Source organism: Poromitra crassiceps (genome assembly GCF_964638095.1).
Source record: "Poromitra crassiceps genome assembly, chromosome: 17".
In the NCBI taxonomy this organism is placed as follows: domain Eukaryota; kingdom Metazoa; phylum Chordata; class Actinopteri; order Beryciformes; family Melamphaidae; genus Poromitra; species Poromitra crassiceps.
In genome coordinates, this window is record NC_139635.1 from 2,116,690 (window position 1) to 2,137,686 (window position 20,997).

General features: G+C 43.3%; 1 protein-coding gene across 1 annotated transcript in view; it reads right to left on the bottom strand.

Moving 5' to 3' along the window:
- Positions 1-13,987: 13,987 nt before the first annotated feature.
- LOC310791759 (uncharacterized protein) overlaps positions 13,988-20,997 on the bottom strand; it is a 60,122-nt gene continuing 53,112 nt past the window's right edge. The window contains exons 4-5 of the mRNA XM_083653415.1: positions 14,939-15,005; positions 13,988-14,838 (exon numbers count right to left, since the gene is read on the bottom strand). Of these exons, the coding sequence (XP_083509541.1) occupies positions 14,242-14,838; positions 14,939-15,005 (664 nt within the window). The 3' untranslated portion in view covers positions 13,988-14,241. The remainder of the gene's footprint in view (positions 14,839-14,938; positions 15,006-20,997) is intronic.

Consider the following 20,997-nt stretch of genomic DNA (forward strand, 5'->3'; position numbering starts at 1 on the left):
ATCTTCCTTATGGCAACACTAGCACCAGGAATCCAGTAGCGCTGGCGCAGCCTGGACAACATGTGGTTTCTACCTCCATGGCCTACGACTTGATGAATGTGTCGTAGAATGAGGTCTGAGATGTGAAGATCTTTGGCTATTATGGCAGGATGTTTGGCCTCTTCTGGCATAGCAGCCTTACTAAGCCGTCCTCCAACTCTCAACACACCATCTTCCAATATCGGGTTGAGCTTATATATGTGGCTGTTCCCTTTCACATACTCTCCCTTCTGGAGGCACGAGAACTCCTCAGATAATCTTCTTTGACAGAACCTTATTATGTGCAGTTCAGCTTCTCTTATCTCTCCCAATGAGAGATAACCACAACGGAGCTTGGCGAGATCATGCATCTCCTTAGTGAGAGCATCTTTCTGTTGAGTTACATCTGACACAGACTGAGCAAGACGTTCTGTGACGTCCTTCCTCTTCCTAAGATTCAAAAGCAATGTTTTGAACCTTACGATCCAGCCCATCACTCTTGTGAGACGTGTCCAAGATGAGCTGCGGTTGATCAAGCCTGTCACAGCATCATCCTCCTCTGGTGCTGTAGAAACCTCAATGGCAGCAGATATCTTGACCTCAGGGTCTCCAGGTGGAAGTTCCCGCAAATTGTCTGGGTTAACGGGCCAACTTTCCTCTGATTGCATGAGAAATGAGGGACCAGGTATCCACAATTCATTCTTTTTAAACAGCTCGGCCCTCATGCCTCTGGAAGCAAGGTCCGCTGGATTGTGTGCAGTACTCACAAATCTCCACTGAGATGGGTCAGACATCTTGAGAATCTCTGTGACTCGGTTAGCTACAAAGGTACGAAATCTTGAAGTTTTATTCTTGATGTATTTCAGTACAGAAGTACTGTCTGTCCAGAAAACAGAGTCTTGCAGCTGTAGTCTGAGCTCCTTCCTCCAAAGTTTGTCCATGCGAGTTGCTACAACAGCCGCTGTCAGCTCCATACGTGGGATTGTCACAGGCTTTAAAGGTGCCACCCTGGATTTTCCCATTATGAAGGCGCTGTGTGTATGAGAATGGGCCATTGTGCAGCAGCAGGTAGGTGACAGTCCCATATCCTTCCTCACTCGCATCGGCGAAATGATGCAACTGGGCACTGGTTGCTTCTCCAAAGTGGAGGGGTTTTAAACATCGTCTGATGCAGAAGCCCTCCAACAGATGCAGCTCTTTCACCCAGTCTATCCACTGCTGGGCTGTGTCTGGTGGTATGACATCATCCCATCCTAACCCTTTCCGGCACAGGTCTTGCAGGATCTTTTTAGCTGTGAAAACCACAGGAGCCAAAATTCCCAGAGGGTCATAGAAAGAGCTGACGGTCGAAAGGATCCCTCTTCGGGTCAACGGTCTGTCTTGAACGGTTATGCTGAACTTAAACGTGTCAGACTGGACGCACCACCGCACCCCCAGTGCTCTCTCAACGGGTAGGATGCCATGGTCCAGATCCAGGTCTTTAACCTCCTTTGCGCTCTCCTCCTCAGGTATTGCTGCCAGCACACAGCGACTGTTGCTTAGCCATTTTGTTAGACGAAAGCCTCCCAAGGCACAGATGGTTCCCAAGTCCTCATACATAGAGGGATATGGCTTCCTGTTCAGAGGTTACTGAAGCAAGACAGTCGTCCACATAAAAGCTGTGCATGATGGTCTCAAACACCTGCTGGCTGAAGAGCTCTTTGTTATCTTCGGCGCACTTCCGGAGAGCAAAATTAGCACAACTTGGAGATGAGGTTGCCCCAAACAAATTGACAACCATTCTGTACTCTTCCATATGCTGACTGAAGTCTCCCCCGGGCCACCAGAGAAAGCGCAACAGGTCTGCATCCTCTTCTGGCACTCGGACCTGGTGAAACATAGCCTCAATGTCAGACATCAAAACAATGGGCTCCTTCCTGAACCGGGTGAGGACTCCAATCAATGTGCTAGTTAGGTCGGGGCCTTGCAGGAGATGTGCGTTGAGTGATGCACCTTGAAATGTTGCTCTACAATCGAAGACAACCTGTATTTTTCTTTTCTTGGGATGGTATACCCCCCATGATGCGGGATATACCAAACCATTCCATCACTGCGCTCCAGATCTGTGGCTGGCACTCTCTCTGCATATCCACTGGATACAAGGTTGTTCATAAAAGCAGTGTAGTCCTTGTGGAATGATGGATCCCTGCTAAACCTCCTCTTCAGGTTGAGAGTACGTTGCTCTGCAATTTTTCGGTTGTTAGGCATGCTCATTTTTCTGTTCTTCAGAGGCAAAGCAATGCTGTAATGGCCACCAACAAGTTGTGCGGTTTTGTCGGCTATTTCCAGGAACTTACAGTCAGATTTTACAAATTGATCAACTACAAACTCAGAACCCGCAACAGTTTTGGCGTGAGATAAATAACCTGGGGCCTAAGCGACAGAAAAAGATTCCCATGCAGGTGTGGAGTGAAGGGGAATTAACATCAGACCTGGGGAAGGTATTGAAAGTGTGGGAGGAGGCTTTCTCCGGATTATTCTCTAGGAGTCAAGATGTTGCGGGTGTCTCTCCGGTTTTGTCATCCGGTTTGGAGGGGGGTTACGCCCACCTCAACAGTGTTATTCCTCTAAATGGTGCTGTACGTAGAGAGGAGGTGATGAAAGTCATTCAATCGGCAAAGGTAAAAAAGGCTGTCGGTATAGATGAGCTTTCAAATGAAGTGCTCAAAGACCCTAAGCTGTTTGATTTATTATTTCATCTTTTTCATACTTGTTTTGATCATGGTCTGGTACCATCTGCCTGGTTTAAATCAATTATAACTCCAATACCAAAATCCCCAAAGGATGACCCCAGGATTCCACTAAATTATCGTGGAATTAGCTTACTACGCACTGTTTATAAATTATATTCTTCTGTTTTGAATAATAGACTGTCGCATTTCTTAGAGCATAACGGATTATTAGAAGAGGAGCAAAACGGCTTCAGAAAAGGAAGAGCCTGCATTGATCACATTTATGTTGTGACCACTGTAGTTAGGACTAGAATGAAGCATAAAAAACCCACTTTCTGTTGTTTTATTGATTTCCAGAAGGCGTTTGATCTTGTTGACCACATCCTCCTTAAACACAAGCTACACCAAATCGGGATAAATGGAAAGTTTCACAAAGCGATTACTGCTATTTACGAAGCCCCTTTGGCCTGCATCAGAGTGAATGATTATCTCACAGAGTGGTTTCCAGCGCCCTCTGGTGTCAAACAAGGGGACATTCTTTCTCCAACCTTGTTCGCAGTTTTCATAAACGATTTGGCTAGAGAAGTTAAACAGCTGGGGAAAGGGGTTTCATGTGGCCAGGTACTCGTAAGCATCCTTCTTTATGCAGACGATATTATTTTGCTTTCAGAATGTGAAGAAGATCTGCAAGTGATGTTGAATTGTGTTAACGAGTGGTGTAACAGGTGGAAGATGTGTGTTAACCAAAGGAAGACACAAATAATGCACTTCAGAAAGCCGGGTGTCGCAAGAAGTCAGTTTGTGTTTTCTATTGGTGACACACAGCTTGAATTCACTGACAAATACAAGTACCTTGGTTTATTTTTGGATGACCACTTGTCTTTTTTGCCTGGTGTTTCTATGTTGGCAGACTCTGCAAGCAGGGCTCTAGGAGGTGTTATAGGTAAGACCAAAGTTCTGAGGGACTTGGGCTATCTTACTTATTCAAAACTGTATCACTCCTGTGTATGCCCTGTGTTAGATTATGTTTCTGGTATTTGGGGCGGTAAACGTTTTTTGTTAAGCGAGCGTATCCAGAACCGGGCAATTCGCTTTTTTTTGGGTCTTCATAAATATGCTCCTCTTCCAGCAGTTAGTGGAGAAATGGGGTGGGACCCTTGTGTGGTCAGATGGAAAATCAGTATGGTGAACCTCTGGAATAGATTGCTGGACCTACCATCCAATAGGGTTGCTAGTCAGATTTTCTTCTGGGACTTGTCTGTTGAAGGGGATTGGGTCTCAGATATGTATGACTTGTTTCAGGAGTGTGGTTTTGGAGAATATTACTCTCAAAGAATGTGTATAAATGTAGAGTCGTTTAAATCTCAGATCCGCGCTAACTGGTTACAATCTTGGACTGAAGAATTATGGAAGAAGCCAAAATTAAGAACTTATTGTTTATTTAAAAATGAATTTAAATGTGAAAAATATGTGATGTTTAATTTACCTAAAAGTAAGAGGTCCTTATGTGCTCAGTTACGATGTGGTATCCTACCTTTACATATTGAAACAGGCAGATACAGAGGGACGGCGGAGGAGGATAGGATTTGTGAATATTGTGAGTTGATGGAAGTGGAGAATGAATTTCATTTTATTTTGTATTGCCCTTTGTATCATGACTTACGAGAGATACTATTTAAAAAAGTTCACTCCCCTGAGTTAAACCTGTTAGATTTTGAAGAAGGTGCCATACTTGAATTTCTCTTTGACAACATCTTTGCTTTTTCCGAATATATCTCTCATGCGTGGGATAAGAGGAAAAAGATGACATATGATAGATAATTCATATATTTTACTTAATACACATTGTAGTTAAATCTGTGTTTTGCTGCTGATGCCGCGTGTGCTGTGTGTGTGTTTGTACGGTTTTGTATTGTTCATGCACCGTAATAGATATGGAAATAACTGTATGTTGATGTGTCTGATAATCCCATGTGGGATGGGTCATGTAAATTGTCCTGACACGTAAATAAAATTTTCATTCATTCATTCATTCATTCATTCATACAGTCCTCCCTTGACAGTGGTGGCAAATCATCCTGACTGTTTTCCGGGAAGTCTGTCTTGAACTGTTGTTTCCAGAGCTCGTCAAGTGTAACAGCAGATATTCTGTTGATGGAAACTGCAGATTGATGCACGAGACTATCACTGCCTTCACCAAGTGGTGCATTTACTGTCCAACCAAGCATTGTTTTGATGGCGTATGGCCCTCCATCCACACTCCGGATAACCTCCAGCGGCTCCAAAGCTCTGGGCACGTTCATGCCTATCAAAAGCTCCACATCTGCGTCTATCTCTGGCAGGTAGACATGTTTCAAATGAGGCCATTTTTTCAGGTCTTGTTGTCGTGGGATGCTGCTCCTATTAACAGGCATCCTACGTTGTGTAAATATGTCTGGCATTTCACAGTACCAGTCACTGCCCAGCCCAGTCACTTCCAAATGGGACACAACACAACTGTCGACAACTTTCTCTTGGCCCATGGTGCGCAACAGAATCTTTGTTCTTCTCCCAGAGAGACTCAGCTTATCCATCAGACCCATTGTGCAGAAGGATGCTGAACTCCCTGGGTCCAAAAAGGCATAGGTTTCCACTGCCCTTTGACCTTTACTTGATTTTATCTTCACTGGTACGATGGCAAGCTTGCAATCTTGTTCACCGGCCCCAGTGAGACCACTGGTGTGGAACGCAACCAAGGCACTGTCTGCTGCCCTGTCTGAGTTGGTCCTGCCTTTATCCACTTCTGCTCCCTTTTCTTTATAGTGGATGTGAAGCATACTGGGGTTCAAAATAAGGAAAAACAGCCAGCACTCCAAATATCCTTTTACTAGGAACTTTTATTGGTCCATTCTAGCAACGCACAGAATCACACGGACGCGTTTCGACGTTAAGCCGTCCTCAGCGTGTATCTAGACCTGTGTGTGAAGACAAACATTTTATAAGGGGCGGGGGACCAGGAAATTTATTCCGGAAATGGTCCATCTCTAAAACAAGCCCGTAGGCCACATCACAGTAGGCTATATTCATACAGAGTAAGGGCCCTAACCCCTTTCTGGGTGGACTCTGACAATATCAAGACATACAGATATATAAAGAAGATTCATTAAGAATAAAATAGAATAGAAAAGAAAAGTAGGTGTATTCCCTTGACTTTCTGCTTTCTGTCATAAACAGGAATGTGAATGACACGATAAAAATATTACACAGTAAGTAATAATTAAACATAGTCAGTAATTAGACAATTAGTAAATATAAACATAAACATAAACATGCAACCCTGAATGCCCAACCTCAGACAAGACTCAAGTCACATAATAGAAATACTTATAAAAAGCAGCCTAATAGCAATTCCTCGTTTAACCCCTTGGGGTGTTCAGTCTGTAAGTTGTGTATCCAACGGGCCTCTCTTTGCAAGAGAAGCTCGTCTCTATTACCACCTCTTTTTAAAGGTTCTTTTTAAAGGTTGTACACACTCTATGCCCTGAAATCTTAAGGAACAGACGTCATGTCCTACTGAGTTAAAATGTCTCGCTACCGGGGATTTTTCATCCCGGTTTCTAATATTTGATTTGTGTTCACCGATTCTTGTTTTTAACTCTCTCTTTGTTTTTCCTACATAGCACAGCCCACAAGGGCATTTCAAAAGGTAGACTACATACTACACACTACACATTTGGAGTGCTGGCTGTTTTTCCTTATTTTGAACTTCTGTGAGCCTTGCACCCGGAAAACTGCACATAAGAGGGAGAGTGCGCGTTCATACCCTGTTTCTAAAGCATACTGGGGTGTCTTGAGCCACATGTCTTGCAAGAAAGACGTTTTCTGCATTCTTTGCTAATGTGGCCTGTGCACAAGCATCCAAAACAAACTCTGTTCTTTTTCAAGAAATCCATCTTCTCGCTGTGTGCTCTCCTCTCCAATAGAGTGCATGACTCCAGCATGTGTCCAGTAGGGCTGTGAATCTTCACTGGCCTCACGATTCGATTCGATTACGATTCATCTGTCAACGATTCGATTCGATTCGATTAAACGATGCATCACGATGCATCGCGATGCATCTTAAATCGATGCATCACTTTTTCCGCAATACATGATTTATTTTTTCTCACTTTCTTTTTTCTCACTGTGTGGCTACTTTTAAAATAAAAGTGCATTTGGAATTGCATTGTATTATGATCCATAATTAAAATAAACAACTGCATGTACTTACATTCTATTTTATTTGATAAAAAAAATAAAAATAAAAATAAAAAAAATAATCGATTTTTGATATTTGTTAATCGATGCAGAATCGTGCACGTCCGCATCGCGATGCATCTTATAATCGATTATTTATGACACCCCTAGTGTCCAGCCCTATTGCACTACAGGCAAGTCTTCTCTGATTTGTGTCTATCCTTTTCATTGTTTTCTGGTTGGGCCTTTCTCTCAACTGCAGTGACAGTAGTGGCAAAACTACTTCCTTTAGCCTTGGAGCGAGGTGAAGGTTTCATTCTGAGGCCTTCTTTGACTGCCACCAGCATTGGAGAGCATCTTGTATGTTTCCAAATACTGGGTCCATTGCAATTTTCACTTGACTTTCAATGAACGTCACGATATCAGCAAACATTGCTCTTCGGCGATGCTTCTCCTGGATGTCACATGCCACTGTTCGCCACTTGTCCCTCAGCTTGTAGGGTAACCTTTTAATCACGGTGAGCATATTGGCAGGTGTATTCAGGTCGCACAGATTATACACTTCCTTCATGGCATTGCAACATCCACGCAAGAATAGACTGTATGCCTGTAAAGCCTTTCCATCTTCTGACTTGATTGATGGCCATGAAAATATTTGATCCATGTAGGCAGATGCTATCATATGCTCATTTCCAAAGTGTTCCTTGAGTAAAGCCTTTGCTGCTGCATATCCAGTGCCATCAGTCATGTGTTGACAGCTTTTGATGAGCTCTCTAGGCTGCCCCCTGGTGTACTGTATGAGGAAATGCAGGCAATCTCCGACATTGTCAGTCCTTCCCTCTACAAGCTGTTCAAATGACTGTATGAAAGTATTATATTGCAGAGGATCGCCATCAAATATTTGGATGTCTCTCTTAGGGAGTGATGAAAGACATTGTTGTTGCACCAGCATTGTGGTGATTTCGTTTTGTTTTTCCATTAAAGACATGATGTGGTTCTGATCACTGGTGCTATAGACCCTTCTCACGGGGGCCATTTTGGGTCGAAAAGGCAGGGTAAACACAGGTGCAAGCAAAACACTAATGAGGGTTTCCAACTTCCATGATTGGAATTTGGAAAGCCTCATTAGTGTTTTGCTTGCACCTGTGTTTACCCTGCCTTTTCGACCCAAAATGGCCCCCGTGAGAAGGGTCTATTCATGGAAAGAGGTGTGTGTGCATCTCTGCCATGAGACACTAGAGGCGCTGTGACGCTTGGAAGTGTGCTCTGTATTTTTATGAGTGCTGGAGCCCTCTGGTGGAGATGTGTGGCATAGTCCACATTCATTTGTTTTGGCCTTGTGCCTCCCAAATGTGGATCTGTATTTCCAGCCAGTTGTCCTCTTCCATCCTTTTGTGTCTGTGGCACAAAGGTCTCTGCATCGATGTTAAGATTATCAACACCTTTTTCATTTTTTCTGAAATAAGACTCCATGCCGTCCAATCCTCGAGAAGCAGCACTCCGTACAGATGAACCAGATGCTCTCAAGACATTCACTTTTGCCAGCGATGCAGCAATGTCTTCTTCCAGCTGGAGTTGTTCTTTCCGTTTTCTTATTTGCTGCTCCTCTTCCTCAAGAGCATGCTTATCTTTGAGCATTTTTTGACGGGCAAGTAAAGCAGCCACTTCAGCCTCAGCTCTGAGACATGCTGATGAAGTGGTGGAAATATTTGATCTACTGTGTTTTTTGCTGCTTCGTTGAGATATGCTGTCCCACGGCCTTATTTCATCCTGATCATCATGTTGTGGCTTTTGGTGTAATTGAGGCCCTGTTCCATTTTTTATTTCCTCTTGATGAGGTCCACTTTTGTCCTCTAAAGCTGGAAGTCCACTTTGTTCCTCTGTAGCTTGAGGTCCACTTTCTCACTGATGGGGCTGTTCTTTATCAGTTAGCTCTGGTAGAGGTCGACTTGAAAGTCTGCTGGCTTTTGTGAGCCATATTTTCACATCCTCAATACATCCATGTGTGTGCTTATTGATGCTTGTGAACCATTCAATTTGTTTCTCTTGTTCATCAGGTGGGATTAAAAGCATCAGAGACATATGCAGTGCATTGGCATCTTCAGACAATTGCATCAAGACATCAAGCTGTGATTTAACCTTTGACAGATTTTCATTGTCATTCATGAGCTCTTTGAGAGACGAAATCACACTTTTTATTTTGTCCACTTTCCTTTTACGCTCCTTCTGGCTGGACTCAATTTTGCCTGCCAGTCCCTTTTCAGTGAGAATTATTTTTCTCTTTTCCATTTCGGGTTTGTCCACAGCAGCACCAATCTTTGATCCACTCATTTTGAGCGCACAAAAAAATGATCACAATGAGAGTCCAATGCAAAGCCAAGCCAACACCCACAGCAGTAGGGCAGGCCTATAGCCTATTCAAATCCAGCACTACACAAGCCAAGCTCTCCAGGCTCCCAAACACAGCATCAACCCCTGCAACGGCAATCCATACAAGCCGAAACAACAACGCCAAATTTCCACTCGGCAGTAACCATCTCAAACTGTTTCAAACAAGCCACTTCAACAACAGTAGGACAAACAGGTTACATACCGCAGTTTACAATGCGATGTTGTCCGACAGGCCGCTCTCTTTGCTGACAAATATAGGCAACTATCAAAGCCCAAAAATTTGTCGCCGAGAGGCTAAATAGGGGGACTGACCTGGCCCGACGCGCTGGCTGTCGAGTACGAAAAATCACTGATCCAAAGCAAGTTACGTTTTGCAGATTTATTGCAGGTGAACATACAGCGTGAAACATCCATGAATTGGATCCAAAAACAGCGATCTAGGCAATGTAAACGATAGCGATCAGCGGTCAGCAAAAGTGAGACTTCCCCCTCTCACCCTCTCTCCATTCACAAAACCCCCAGCAAGCAGGTAAAACAGCTGATTTTACTACGAACCGTGCCGCCAATACCACGTCACCCAAATCCCCGTATGTGACAGTGACAGGTGACTCAAATCCCCGTATGTGACCAACAATTCATCATACAGTAATAACACACAATCATACCTAGCTCCTACATTCCCTGTTGAATGCATACGTGTTAGTGGTCATTCCAAGCACTAACATAAGACCCAGTCTCTGCAGTCTGCAGGCAACATCATCTTTCTCTTCACTTCATATCTCCTGCCTGAGGTAGCGGCCGGCCAGACAGACAGGCACAAGCCCGGTGCTCTTATTTTGGAGGGAGGCGGGACATCCCATTGCAAGCGATCCCCCTCATTGGCTGATTACATTTGTGGATTTTATCTGCGCAACAAGAGTGTCAAAACGATTTGTAGACAAATGCAATGCATTCCACACACAGGCTGTGATGTGCAAACACCAATTCAACAATTGAAGACCTAGCATAGCGATCCACACACGCACACACTGATGTGCAAACAGATTTGAGACTTGAACACTGTGCATTGCACATGATTTGTATGTGTGTCTGGAAACAGTGGTTTGAAAATACAAGTTAGACTGTGTTTGTTTGCAAATTGTGAAGAGTGCATTTGTAGAAAATTACACCATAAAACAGCGGTACAATAGTGTCAAAACTCTGAAAACAAATGCGAAACAATCTACAAACAGAAATTCTGGTTTTGAAATACAAGTCACTGAATTCTATTTGTGGATCATGTTGTGTGTGTTTGTGAATTTTAAATATATTTGTGAGTTGTGTTTCACATTTGTGGATCATGGTGTGTGTGTTTGTGGATTTTAAATATATTTGTGAGTTGGGTTTCACATTTGTGGATCGTGTTATGTGTTTACAGATTGTACTATCTATTTGTGAATCATAATTTGTCCATTTACAGCTGATCTGACACCATTTTACCCCCATAGTTAGCTTGCTAGCTAGTAATATTCACTCACCTGGTAGGTTCAGAGCTTCTGCTACTGCAGCCCAACTTTTATCTTTATCCGTTTTGTTGTGGTAAGAGCGGAACTAACCCTTGTACGCAGTCATGTTCCTGCCATAACTCAATTCATTTATCTTCCATGGTTGTGGTCCAATTCACAAGTCATGGAATCTGTGGATGCCTGACATTTGCCATTTTCTTTGTTTATTCTTCTTCTTCGAGTTTTAAGGTGGCTCTTTCTGGCTCTGTATTGATTTTTCCAGTACCGCCGCTGGTACCGCCCTCCTGTTTTCATTGGCTGTGGACGGAATGTTGAATTGAGTTGAGTCGCGTCATTGAACCAGTTTACACTACAAGAGAAATTCAAACATGTTTGATATAATTGCTGTGGCTCCGACTGGCTCTGATTGGAGTCGGGAGGTAGTTTACACTTGACGATTATAAATCTGTAACCATAATACACTAACAGATTTTGCTGCTAATTGGCATAACAACTGCCCACAACAACTGCAGATTACAGTCAACAAAGACAGTCTGAGCCCAACTGGAAATCCTATGTAAAATTGGAGGGAAACTCTTGTAGTGTATTTTAGGTATAAGACAACTAAATGGAGTTGGAACAACAATCACAAGAAAGAGTTTGAGGAATTAAAACACCTAATCATGGAGGGCCCTGTCCTGAGGTTTTATGACGAAAAACTAAGATTTCGTCTTTCGTCTTTCGACGGTCCGTCTCATCTCCTGGTTGGCTTGGATTCGCGAATCCCTCGACATATCCCACCCACAACTCAACTAATTGTGATTGGCTAACGCCACAACTAAATGATATTCTGATTGGTTAAGACACCTGTCATCAAAATTGTCATCCTCATGTCATGACTAGAGTCGGTCTTCGCGAAGGGTTGCTGTCAATCAATACCATTTGCCGGTGGAGGTTGGTCCAAATATTTAACCCCATATTTGCTGAAACAAAGTGAGTCCAAGATCTGAACAATTTAGCTACAATATTACTGTTATTTCAGTTAATAAAAACTAATAAATAACAAATACAAATAATTTATTAGGGGGAAATTCTTTTATTTTCATTCCCCCCCCTTGACACCACAAGGGGTTACTTACAGGAGAGACAAGAGACACCTACTATATGTGCCTGTGCCATAGTTTGAGCCAGCAGAGAGTCAGGAGGGTGTAGAGACACCTCAAAAACACACTACTGCCAGTTCTCAAACTGAATTAGGTGTAGACAAGACACCTGTACACTCACCAGAACCAGTTGAGTTAAGGAGGTCTGGTAGAACCGTAAACGTTCCCCAGAGGTTGATCAAACAAGTCTAAAGTGTTTGCTTCATAAGCATCCTCTTTTCTATTTGTTGAATAGAACTGTTAACTAATACATGTTCACAGGAGTTCTTGTATAATACATTACTAGAGGTTATTGGGGGAAAATAATGTTTGTAAAAAAAAGTATTGATAAGGAAAATGTGGCATACTGATGTCAATAGGTCATGTGACTATGTGTTGCATTATGGGACGTGAGCCAGAGCGCATGCGTCAGGAGTCAACATGGCTGGATACGCTGATGTAAACATACACTGTTCTTGAATAAATTCATATGTTGATTACAGTATGATTCAAGCCGTATCATTGCTACAACAAGAAATAACAGGCTGGAGCTGAGCAACTCATCATCAGCATTTAAGAGCTGTGATGCAGGCGAGCAAAAAAAGAAAATCTGCGGTAAGTGAGCCCCTATATGGACCTAGGCAGCGGCCGCGGCACGGATTCTGGGCAAATGTTGACATGTCTAAAAGTTATGCCTCTACGTTTTTATGTTTCATAGCATAGGCTATGCTATGCAATGCTGTGAGAAAAATACAATATGTTGCTGCTGTATAAATAAAAGTTTTATTGAGGAAAAAATGCATTTGGTATTGTTTGGAAAATTTCGTATTTTTAATTACAATTAATCGATTGATTGATCGTTAACGTTACCAATGATCGATTCTGGAATTTGTGGAAAATGTGCATCCCTAAATCCAACCACGTCAATGCCACTTACCACATGGACATGAGTGGCTCAGTATAGTTATCACTGTTGCCTCACAGCAAGAAGGTCCCGGGTTCGAACCCCGGTCCATCCCAGGTCCTTTCTGTGTGGAGTTTACATGTTCTCCCCGTTTTCTCCGGGTGCTCTGGTTTTCTCCCACCACCAAAAGACATGTATGTTAGGGTTAATACTCCTGTCAAGATTGGTCCCGGGGGCTGCACTGCGGCTGCCCACTGCTCCTAGTTCTAGGAAGGTTCCTAGTAGAGGATGGGTTAAATGCAGAGGATGAATTTCCCCATGGGGATAAATAAAGGATAACTTAACTTAACTTAACTTTGAACAGAGAAATTGCATGCAGGTGTGCGCGCAGCCACTGGATAGGTTAGTTTTTTTTATCGTTACTAGGCAGTGTTTCCCCTAGAATCTTTTTCAGGCCTGGAGGGATTTCGAAACGCCCCCCGACCCCAACGGTGGGGGCCCTCGCTGGAGACGCTAAATTTTTAGCTAACCTGTTCGCATCTATGTTAGCAATGGCATCCCAAGTATCATCATACTATTATGGGATGTAATGCGAACAGTTGTATTATGGGATGTGCGTTTCCCAGGCAACGACACACGTTGACACATTTTGGAACAGCGCTGCACACTGGCACAATGCTCCTAAAAGCAAAATGCTTATTGTTTTGAATGATTTGGCATATTTTATTACTGTCAACACCAGTATTGTTGTATTGTAATAATATGCCATAAAGGTTTATGGCAATTTTGGAAAATTAGAATTTTTTTTCTGGCCTGGCGGGGGCGCTGTTCGCCTGGCGGGCCCGCCAGGCCTGTAGAATGGTAGGGGAAACACTGGTAGGGATCCTACACACAGCTTGATAAATGAGACCCCTGGAAATGACTAGAATAAGCCTGTTCTTATTAGCTTCCTCAGCAAGCCAGGAGCCATGGTGCCGGCTTAACATTCTAGAAAATGTATGGCAGAGAAATAAAGATAATTTTGTCAGACTGTGATTGAACTTCAATTCAAAATACTTTATTAGTCCCTCGAGTGGCAATTTAAAGGCAGGTACGTCGCAAACAAATGGTTCATTCATACACAAAAAGGACAAAGGACAAAAATAAAAGATGTAGACATGAATATGTTAGAGCAAGGATCAATGGCAGTGGCCCGTCTACAGTTGGCCAACAATATCCAACACCACAGAGACATCTGAGAGTCAAAGTGTGAGTGCTTGGACTATAAATCTAAATCTATAGTATTAACCTTTTATTTATTATACGTATGTTTGCTTGGACAGAGTCAGGGAGAAGCGTGTTCCCCTTTGCAGACAGTGGAGGCACTCTTCAGCAGCTTAGATGCAGTGGTGTGTCTTCAGAGTAAATGACCGAGTGAACATTTTCTTACAACGGTCACAGTAGTAGGGTTTATCTCCAGTGTGTTTGCGTTTATGTCTTGTTAGAGTACCTGAGCGACTGAACCTGCTCCCACATTCGTCACACCAGTAGGGTTTCTCTCCAGTATGAATGCTTTGATGTCTTTTTAGGATAGTTAAGTGACTGAAACTGCTCCCACATTGGTCACACCTGTAGGGTTTCGCTCCGGTGTGAATGCGTTGATGTGTTTTTAAGTTACTTGAGCGACTAAACCTGCTCCCGCATTGGTTACAGTGGTAGGGTTTCTCTTCAGTGTGAACGCGTTTGTGTCTTCTGAGGTCACCTGACTGACTGAAACGGCTCCCGCATTCATCACAGTGGTAGGGTTTCTCTTCAGTGTGAATGCGTTGATGTCTTGTTAGGTGAACTGACTGACTGAAACTGCTCCCACATTGGCCACAGGAGTAAGGTTTCTCCCCTGAGTGAACACTCTGATGACGCTTTAAGCTGTGAAGTGTCTTGAATGTTTTGTCACACTGCTGACAGCGGTGACCTTTGGGTCCATTGGTATCTCTCTATTTCCATAGACAAAGATATAAAGAAAGAATCAGGTCAGAGGGACAGTGCATATGTGTGTTGCAACATCAGTGATACGACAACAATATTTTTTCTCACCTCTTCTGAAGAATTCATTTTGATGTTTCCCTCCTCTGCCAGATGTCGCTCTTCCCGGCAATCAGCTCTGACATCATCAAACAGAGACAATCAGTAAGACAGGGAACACCCACACAAACAGCAATGATAATAATAACCATGACATAATAATGGGCCCTTCAAGTGAGGTCGTGTTTACCGTGAATACGACATAAGTCCATCCGAACGTCCCCTCATGTGGTATTCACGACATGTGAGTGGACATTTTCTGATGTGTCTTGTGACGTTTTCAGAAAATGGCGGATGCCATGGACGTAGGGATGCATGGTATACCGGTACTACAATGGTACTGCGATACCCTCCCGTTAAAAACGGTACTATACCACGTTAATTTAGCACCGATACTTAAACAAATTTAATGGGTTGCGTCAGTGTGCGACCGTGGTGTTTGTTAGCGGAGGAGACCTGTGTGCAGCCGCCGCAGCTGCTCTCTGACTGTCTGGGTGAGCGTGATCCCTCGGCCCCTCCCCTCTCTCTCTCTTTGGTCACGGCTCAAATTTCACTCCTCACTTTCAGTCAGCAGCCTGCCCCTGACAGAGTGACAGACAGCGAAAATGGCTGCGGCTTCTTCTGACAGAGTAAGTATTTTGCTTACGTTGCCGACAGCGAAGGCAAGCCCCTGGACACATCAAACTAAGCCAGTCTGTAAAAAGTGCTTCAACGCGATGCAGGTGAATGGATAAACATCGAACCAGGCTATTTCTCTCTGACAGGGATCCCGACTTCTTCAAAGATTTCAGTTCAAAGACTGACAGGAGGTTAGTGAATGTGCAGGATACATACATGCCCTCTTAAGTCAAACGAGTGTGATTTATTGTGTGACAAGCAAACTTGTTTCACCATGGGAGTTTTGATGGGGCAATTAAGGCAATAGACCTTATTCACAGCGGGCCATCTTGGGATGACGTCACCCGCTGGTTGGGAACGCAACGAGACTCTCGTCCAAACCCCTGTCTGAACATGGGAGCAGTAGACCAAAAGTTTGAGTTCTGTCACACCAATTTCATTTGATCACATCAATAAATGGGCAGATGAATGTGTACAGGATTTTTTTTTAAAGCTACAGCAACTGGATGGAGTCTTATATCCACGATATTCAAGGAAGCGCAGCCGATGGTCTAATGTTAACTTACAATACACCCTCACACCACTGAGCACCAAACCGATACATCTGGCGCTGTGGAGCAGTTGAACCCGAAATGACACAGCTGAAGAAGGATGTGTTTGAGCTTAAACTAAGGTCGCTTTCACATATAAGCTGTTTAGTCCGCTTTAACCGTGCCAGAGTTCGTTTCCTCGGATAGTGCACTTCGTTTGGGGTGGTGTGAAAGCGCAAACGAACTCTGTGGCGGAACAAACAAATGAACTCTGGTCCGCTTGAAAACGTGGGTCTCAGTTCGCTTCCAAGTGAACCCTGCCGCCGTTTGTTTGTTGTGTGAAAGCAAACTGGACTAAACACAAGACCGCCAGTGCATCTCATGCACTCATGCAGTGCATCATGAGTAGAAGACGGTAGAAGGGAGCAAAACAAACACTGCGGCTTGCACACGTGTACAGTACCTGCGCGCCGCGTCGTGATGTACGTCGTCATAACATCACATTTCTCAACAGCTGGCCGGCTTGCCTATCTCCTTCGGTACGTAGGCTACTCTCATCTGCAGAATGAAATGTTCAACAGCTTGCTGTCTCATCTGCTGCTCAAGTTTGGTGGCTTGGCAAATTGCATGTGTAACAAGTGCAATATGCTCAGAGCTAGATAGATTTCACAGAAGACAGGTTCAACTCAGGGAGCCCAGTGTGTGTGTGAATGCCAAAAATGTTAAGACACGACACAAGTGGTAGAGTGCAGATACACTTTTGTATTGAAAAAAAGAAATGAAAGAAAGTAACAAACATAACTTTAGGCCTAATCAATTTCAGTTCCAGTTCCAGTAGTTCAGTTAGTATTCTAAAGGGAGAGAGAGAGTCAGTCTGTCCTACCACACTGTGGGAGTTAAATTTTTAGTTCACAGTTCTGGTTCGTTTTTTTTTTTTTACCTTTATTTATACAGGGGGAGTCTCACTGAGAGCAATGCTCTCTTTTTCAGGAGTGCCCTGTTCACATTCACACACACATTCATACCTGGAAGCTGACCAGTACAACCACAGTCTGATCTGCTGGCCACTGATCAGCTCCATTGGAGCAGTTGGGATTAAGGGCCTTGCTCAAGGGCACCTCAGTGGTGGTAATGAGGGAGGGGCAAGCGCTGCCTTTTCACTTTCCCCACCCAGATTTATCCTGAACAGACGACCTTCCGGTCACAAGCTCGCTCGTCTAACCATTGGGCCACCACTGCCCAACAAAAGGGTTTAGGGTTAGCTCGCCATCATTGAGTCTGGGAAATCCAAATCCAAATCCACGAACAAATCGATCCAATCCTGTCCTGGTTGAGGTCCTTGGTCATGGACCGGACCATCTGACCAGGAGCACAAAAACCTGACTGCTGAATGTAGGAGTTTAATGTATATTAATAGATGAAAAGGGCCGCCGCCGCCCGAGCTCTGCCACATGCCACACGCCACACCAATCAGCCCCAGTAGGAAGAGGGAACAGAGTGTGAACCCGTGACCCGGATGTTATAACGTGCTGTCTCTGGAATTCGGCAACCAGTGCGTATGGGAAATGTAGTTTAAACCTGGGTTACACTTTAGTTCAATAAATCAGTGCGAATGAGGAATGTAGTTTAAACCTGGGTTACATTTTAGTTCAATAATCAGTGCGAATGAGGAATGTAGTTTAAACCTGGGTTACACATGTGTGAAAGCGAACCAGACCAAATGAAAATCGCAACAATGTTGCAACTTCACCCCCCCGAATCGCACCGAGTCCACCAGCTTATATGTGAAAGCGACCTTAGGCACTGGCATGTGAATACATTTGAAACTACGCAATATCCACCTGGACAAGAGACTGGACTGGAGCTGCAACACCGAGGCTGTACACAAGAAGGGGCAGAGCAGACTCTACTTCTTGAGGAAGCTTGGTTCCTTCAAGGTGTGCAGCAGGATGTTGCAGACCTTCTACCAGTCTGTTGTGGCAAGTGCCATCCTCTTCGCAGCCATCAGTTGGGGCAGCAGTATCAGAGCCAGAGACTCCAAGAAACTGAACAAACTGATAAAGAGAGCTGGCTCTGTGCTGGGAACTACTCTGGAGCCCCTGGAGGTGGTGGTGGAGAGGAGGATGCTGGAGAAAGTGCTCAAAATAATGGACAATGTGACACACCCCCTACACGACCTACTGACTGGACAACAGAGTGTGTTCAGTCAGAGGCTCCGGCAGCTCTCCTGCACTAAAGAGTGTTACAGGAGGTCTTTTGTGCCCACTGCAATTAGCATATATAATAAGTCACGTACATGCAGGGAGAGCAGACTCCTCCTTTCACTCCCTCTCCCTCTCTCCTCCACACACCTCCCATAGATACGCTGGTGAACCCTCATTTCATCATTGCTGTTGCTGTATGTCACTTTATAATTATAATGATGTTGCACAATGTCCATTTTGGCCACATAGAACATGTGTGCTTGCTACAGCTTTAAATTACAGGTGCAATTTCTTTTCTTTTCTTATTTTATTTAACTTTATTGTAGATAGGTAACTTCAATGCTGTGCTTTCTTGACATGTTTCTGACATGGTTTCTATGTCTGACATATTTTTGACATTGGCTTTTTCTTTTGTGTGTTTTTTACTGAAATGTACTGACATTGGCTTCTGCTGTAACACAAGAATTTCCCCCAGGGGATTAATAAGGTACTCTATCTATCTATCTATCTATCTATCTATCTATCTATCTATCTATCTATCATTTGGGAATACCATGGCATCAAAATAAATCTTGGGTAACAATATTGTGTCGGAGGTGACACCTCTGACAACTTTAGTAGTGCTAACATTGACGCTAGCGTTAGCCAGTGTTTGAGCTCACCACTGTCATGCTAACCTAGCTAGCGAAGGTGCTAACGCTAACGTCAATGTTAGCGCTACTAAACTTGTCAGAGGTGTCACCTCCGGCTCCGACACAATATTGTTATCCAAGATTTATTTTGATGCCATGGTATTCCCAAATATTGCGTAGTTTCACATGTATTCACATGCCAGTGCCTAAGTTTAAGCTCAAACACATCCTTCTTCAGCTCCGTCATTTCGTGTTCAACTGCTCCACAGCGGCAGATGTATCGGTTCGGTGCTCAGTGGTGCGAGGGTGTAAAGCAGTTTACAATTTAGACCATCAGCTGCGCTTCCTTGAATATCGTGGATATAAGACTTGATCCAGTTGTTGTAGCTCTTTTCTAAAAATCCTGTACACATTTATCTGCCCATTTTTCGATGTGATCAAACGAAATTGGTGTGACAGAACTCAAACTTTTGGTCTACTGCTCCCATGTTCAGACAGGGGTTTGGATGAGAGTCTCATTAAGTTCCCAACCAGTGGGTGATGTCATCACAAGATGGCAAGATGGCCACGCTGTGAATAAGGTCTATGGGTTGTGCTGCGTAGTTATCAAAATGTATGTTTTTTGACATGACAAATTCAATGGTGCCAATACCAATTCAATATGGCGTCTAGTTTTCAAGTCTAGTTTTTTTCGACTCAAATTCAGTTTTCGGTCATAATTCGATCAGACATTAAATTTCAATTGGACGTAGAGTAGTCCAAGGTCTAAGCTATCTTTTGATCCACATTAAAATGTTGTAATCAGTGTCAATTGGGGGACATTGTTTTGATAAGAGAGTGATGTCAAAGCACAACCAGGGCACACTGGTGACATCATTGCTGTGAGACTCAGCATGGGGTTCAGTGTCGGCTAAGTATTGTACGCACTGTAGTTGTAGTCTACTAACTGTAGTACTCACTGCAGTTCTAGTATAATTTAGTGTCCAAAATGCTATCTAATTAGCCCTGTATATACACCAACTAATAGTTTAGTTAGTTGTAGTATTGTAGTTAGATAGCCGCACCTGAATTGACAGGATGTGCCAGCACGGGAAAGCCGAGCCAAGGGTAATGGGGCTGCAATTACCCGGATGGTGTACAGATCGCACAGGACTTAAATGGCACTGGATGAATGATCGGGCTAGGTGTAGAGCACTTTGATGTTTGAACCTAGTTGTATCCCATAGGTTCGAATTATGACAGGAAACTGTGAATTTGAGTCGAAAATGGCAGCCATCTTGAAAACTAGAGGCCATATTGAATTTTTATTGGCACCATTGAATTTGTCTTGTCAGAATACATACATTCTGATCTAGATCAACTAGATCATGAAAATATGTCCAGCCATTCAAGTTCTACATTGAAAAAGCTTTTTTTTAAACATTTGATGCAACGCCCATCTTGAAAAATGGCCACCATCTTGGATTTTCAGGTAACTAACGGACCTTTCTGAAAAAGCTGGTCCTAGGCATTATTCATGCCAAATTTGGTGCTTGTATCACAAAGTGAAAGATTCTTATGAAATATTGACTCAAATATTGACATCTCCCCCTTCAGTAGAGGAATGTCAAAACACCTCTGTAGTGACAAACTTTGCACAGATACACGTCAGCACGGAAAATATTTTTCATTTTAAGACAAACATAAGAAAATCATATTTTTGACTTTAGGAGGCCCTTAACACATTCACTGCCAGCCGTTGTTTTTTTTACTGTAGGTAGCTTCTGCCAAGGTTTTTTTTTGAGGATTCTGGCTCATCTTTCAACAGCCGAGGATTCTTTTCTGCTAAGATTTTGTGAACACAAAATATCTCAAAAGAACTAATAGAATGTGTGCTTTCTCTGTCTAAAAGAGTTAGTTTGTAGAGTTAGTAGTTATGTAGGCATTAGCACTTGAATACAGCATGGTTTCAGCGTCTGAAAATTTAAGCTGAGAAAAATGCCTTTTTGTGAAATTCGATAGAACAGTCACTTTAACCATTCATTTTTGGCATCAGTAAGACGTCAGACATCTAAACAATAGTTTTGAACAGTAATTTCCTCCATAAC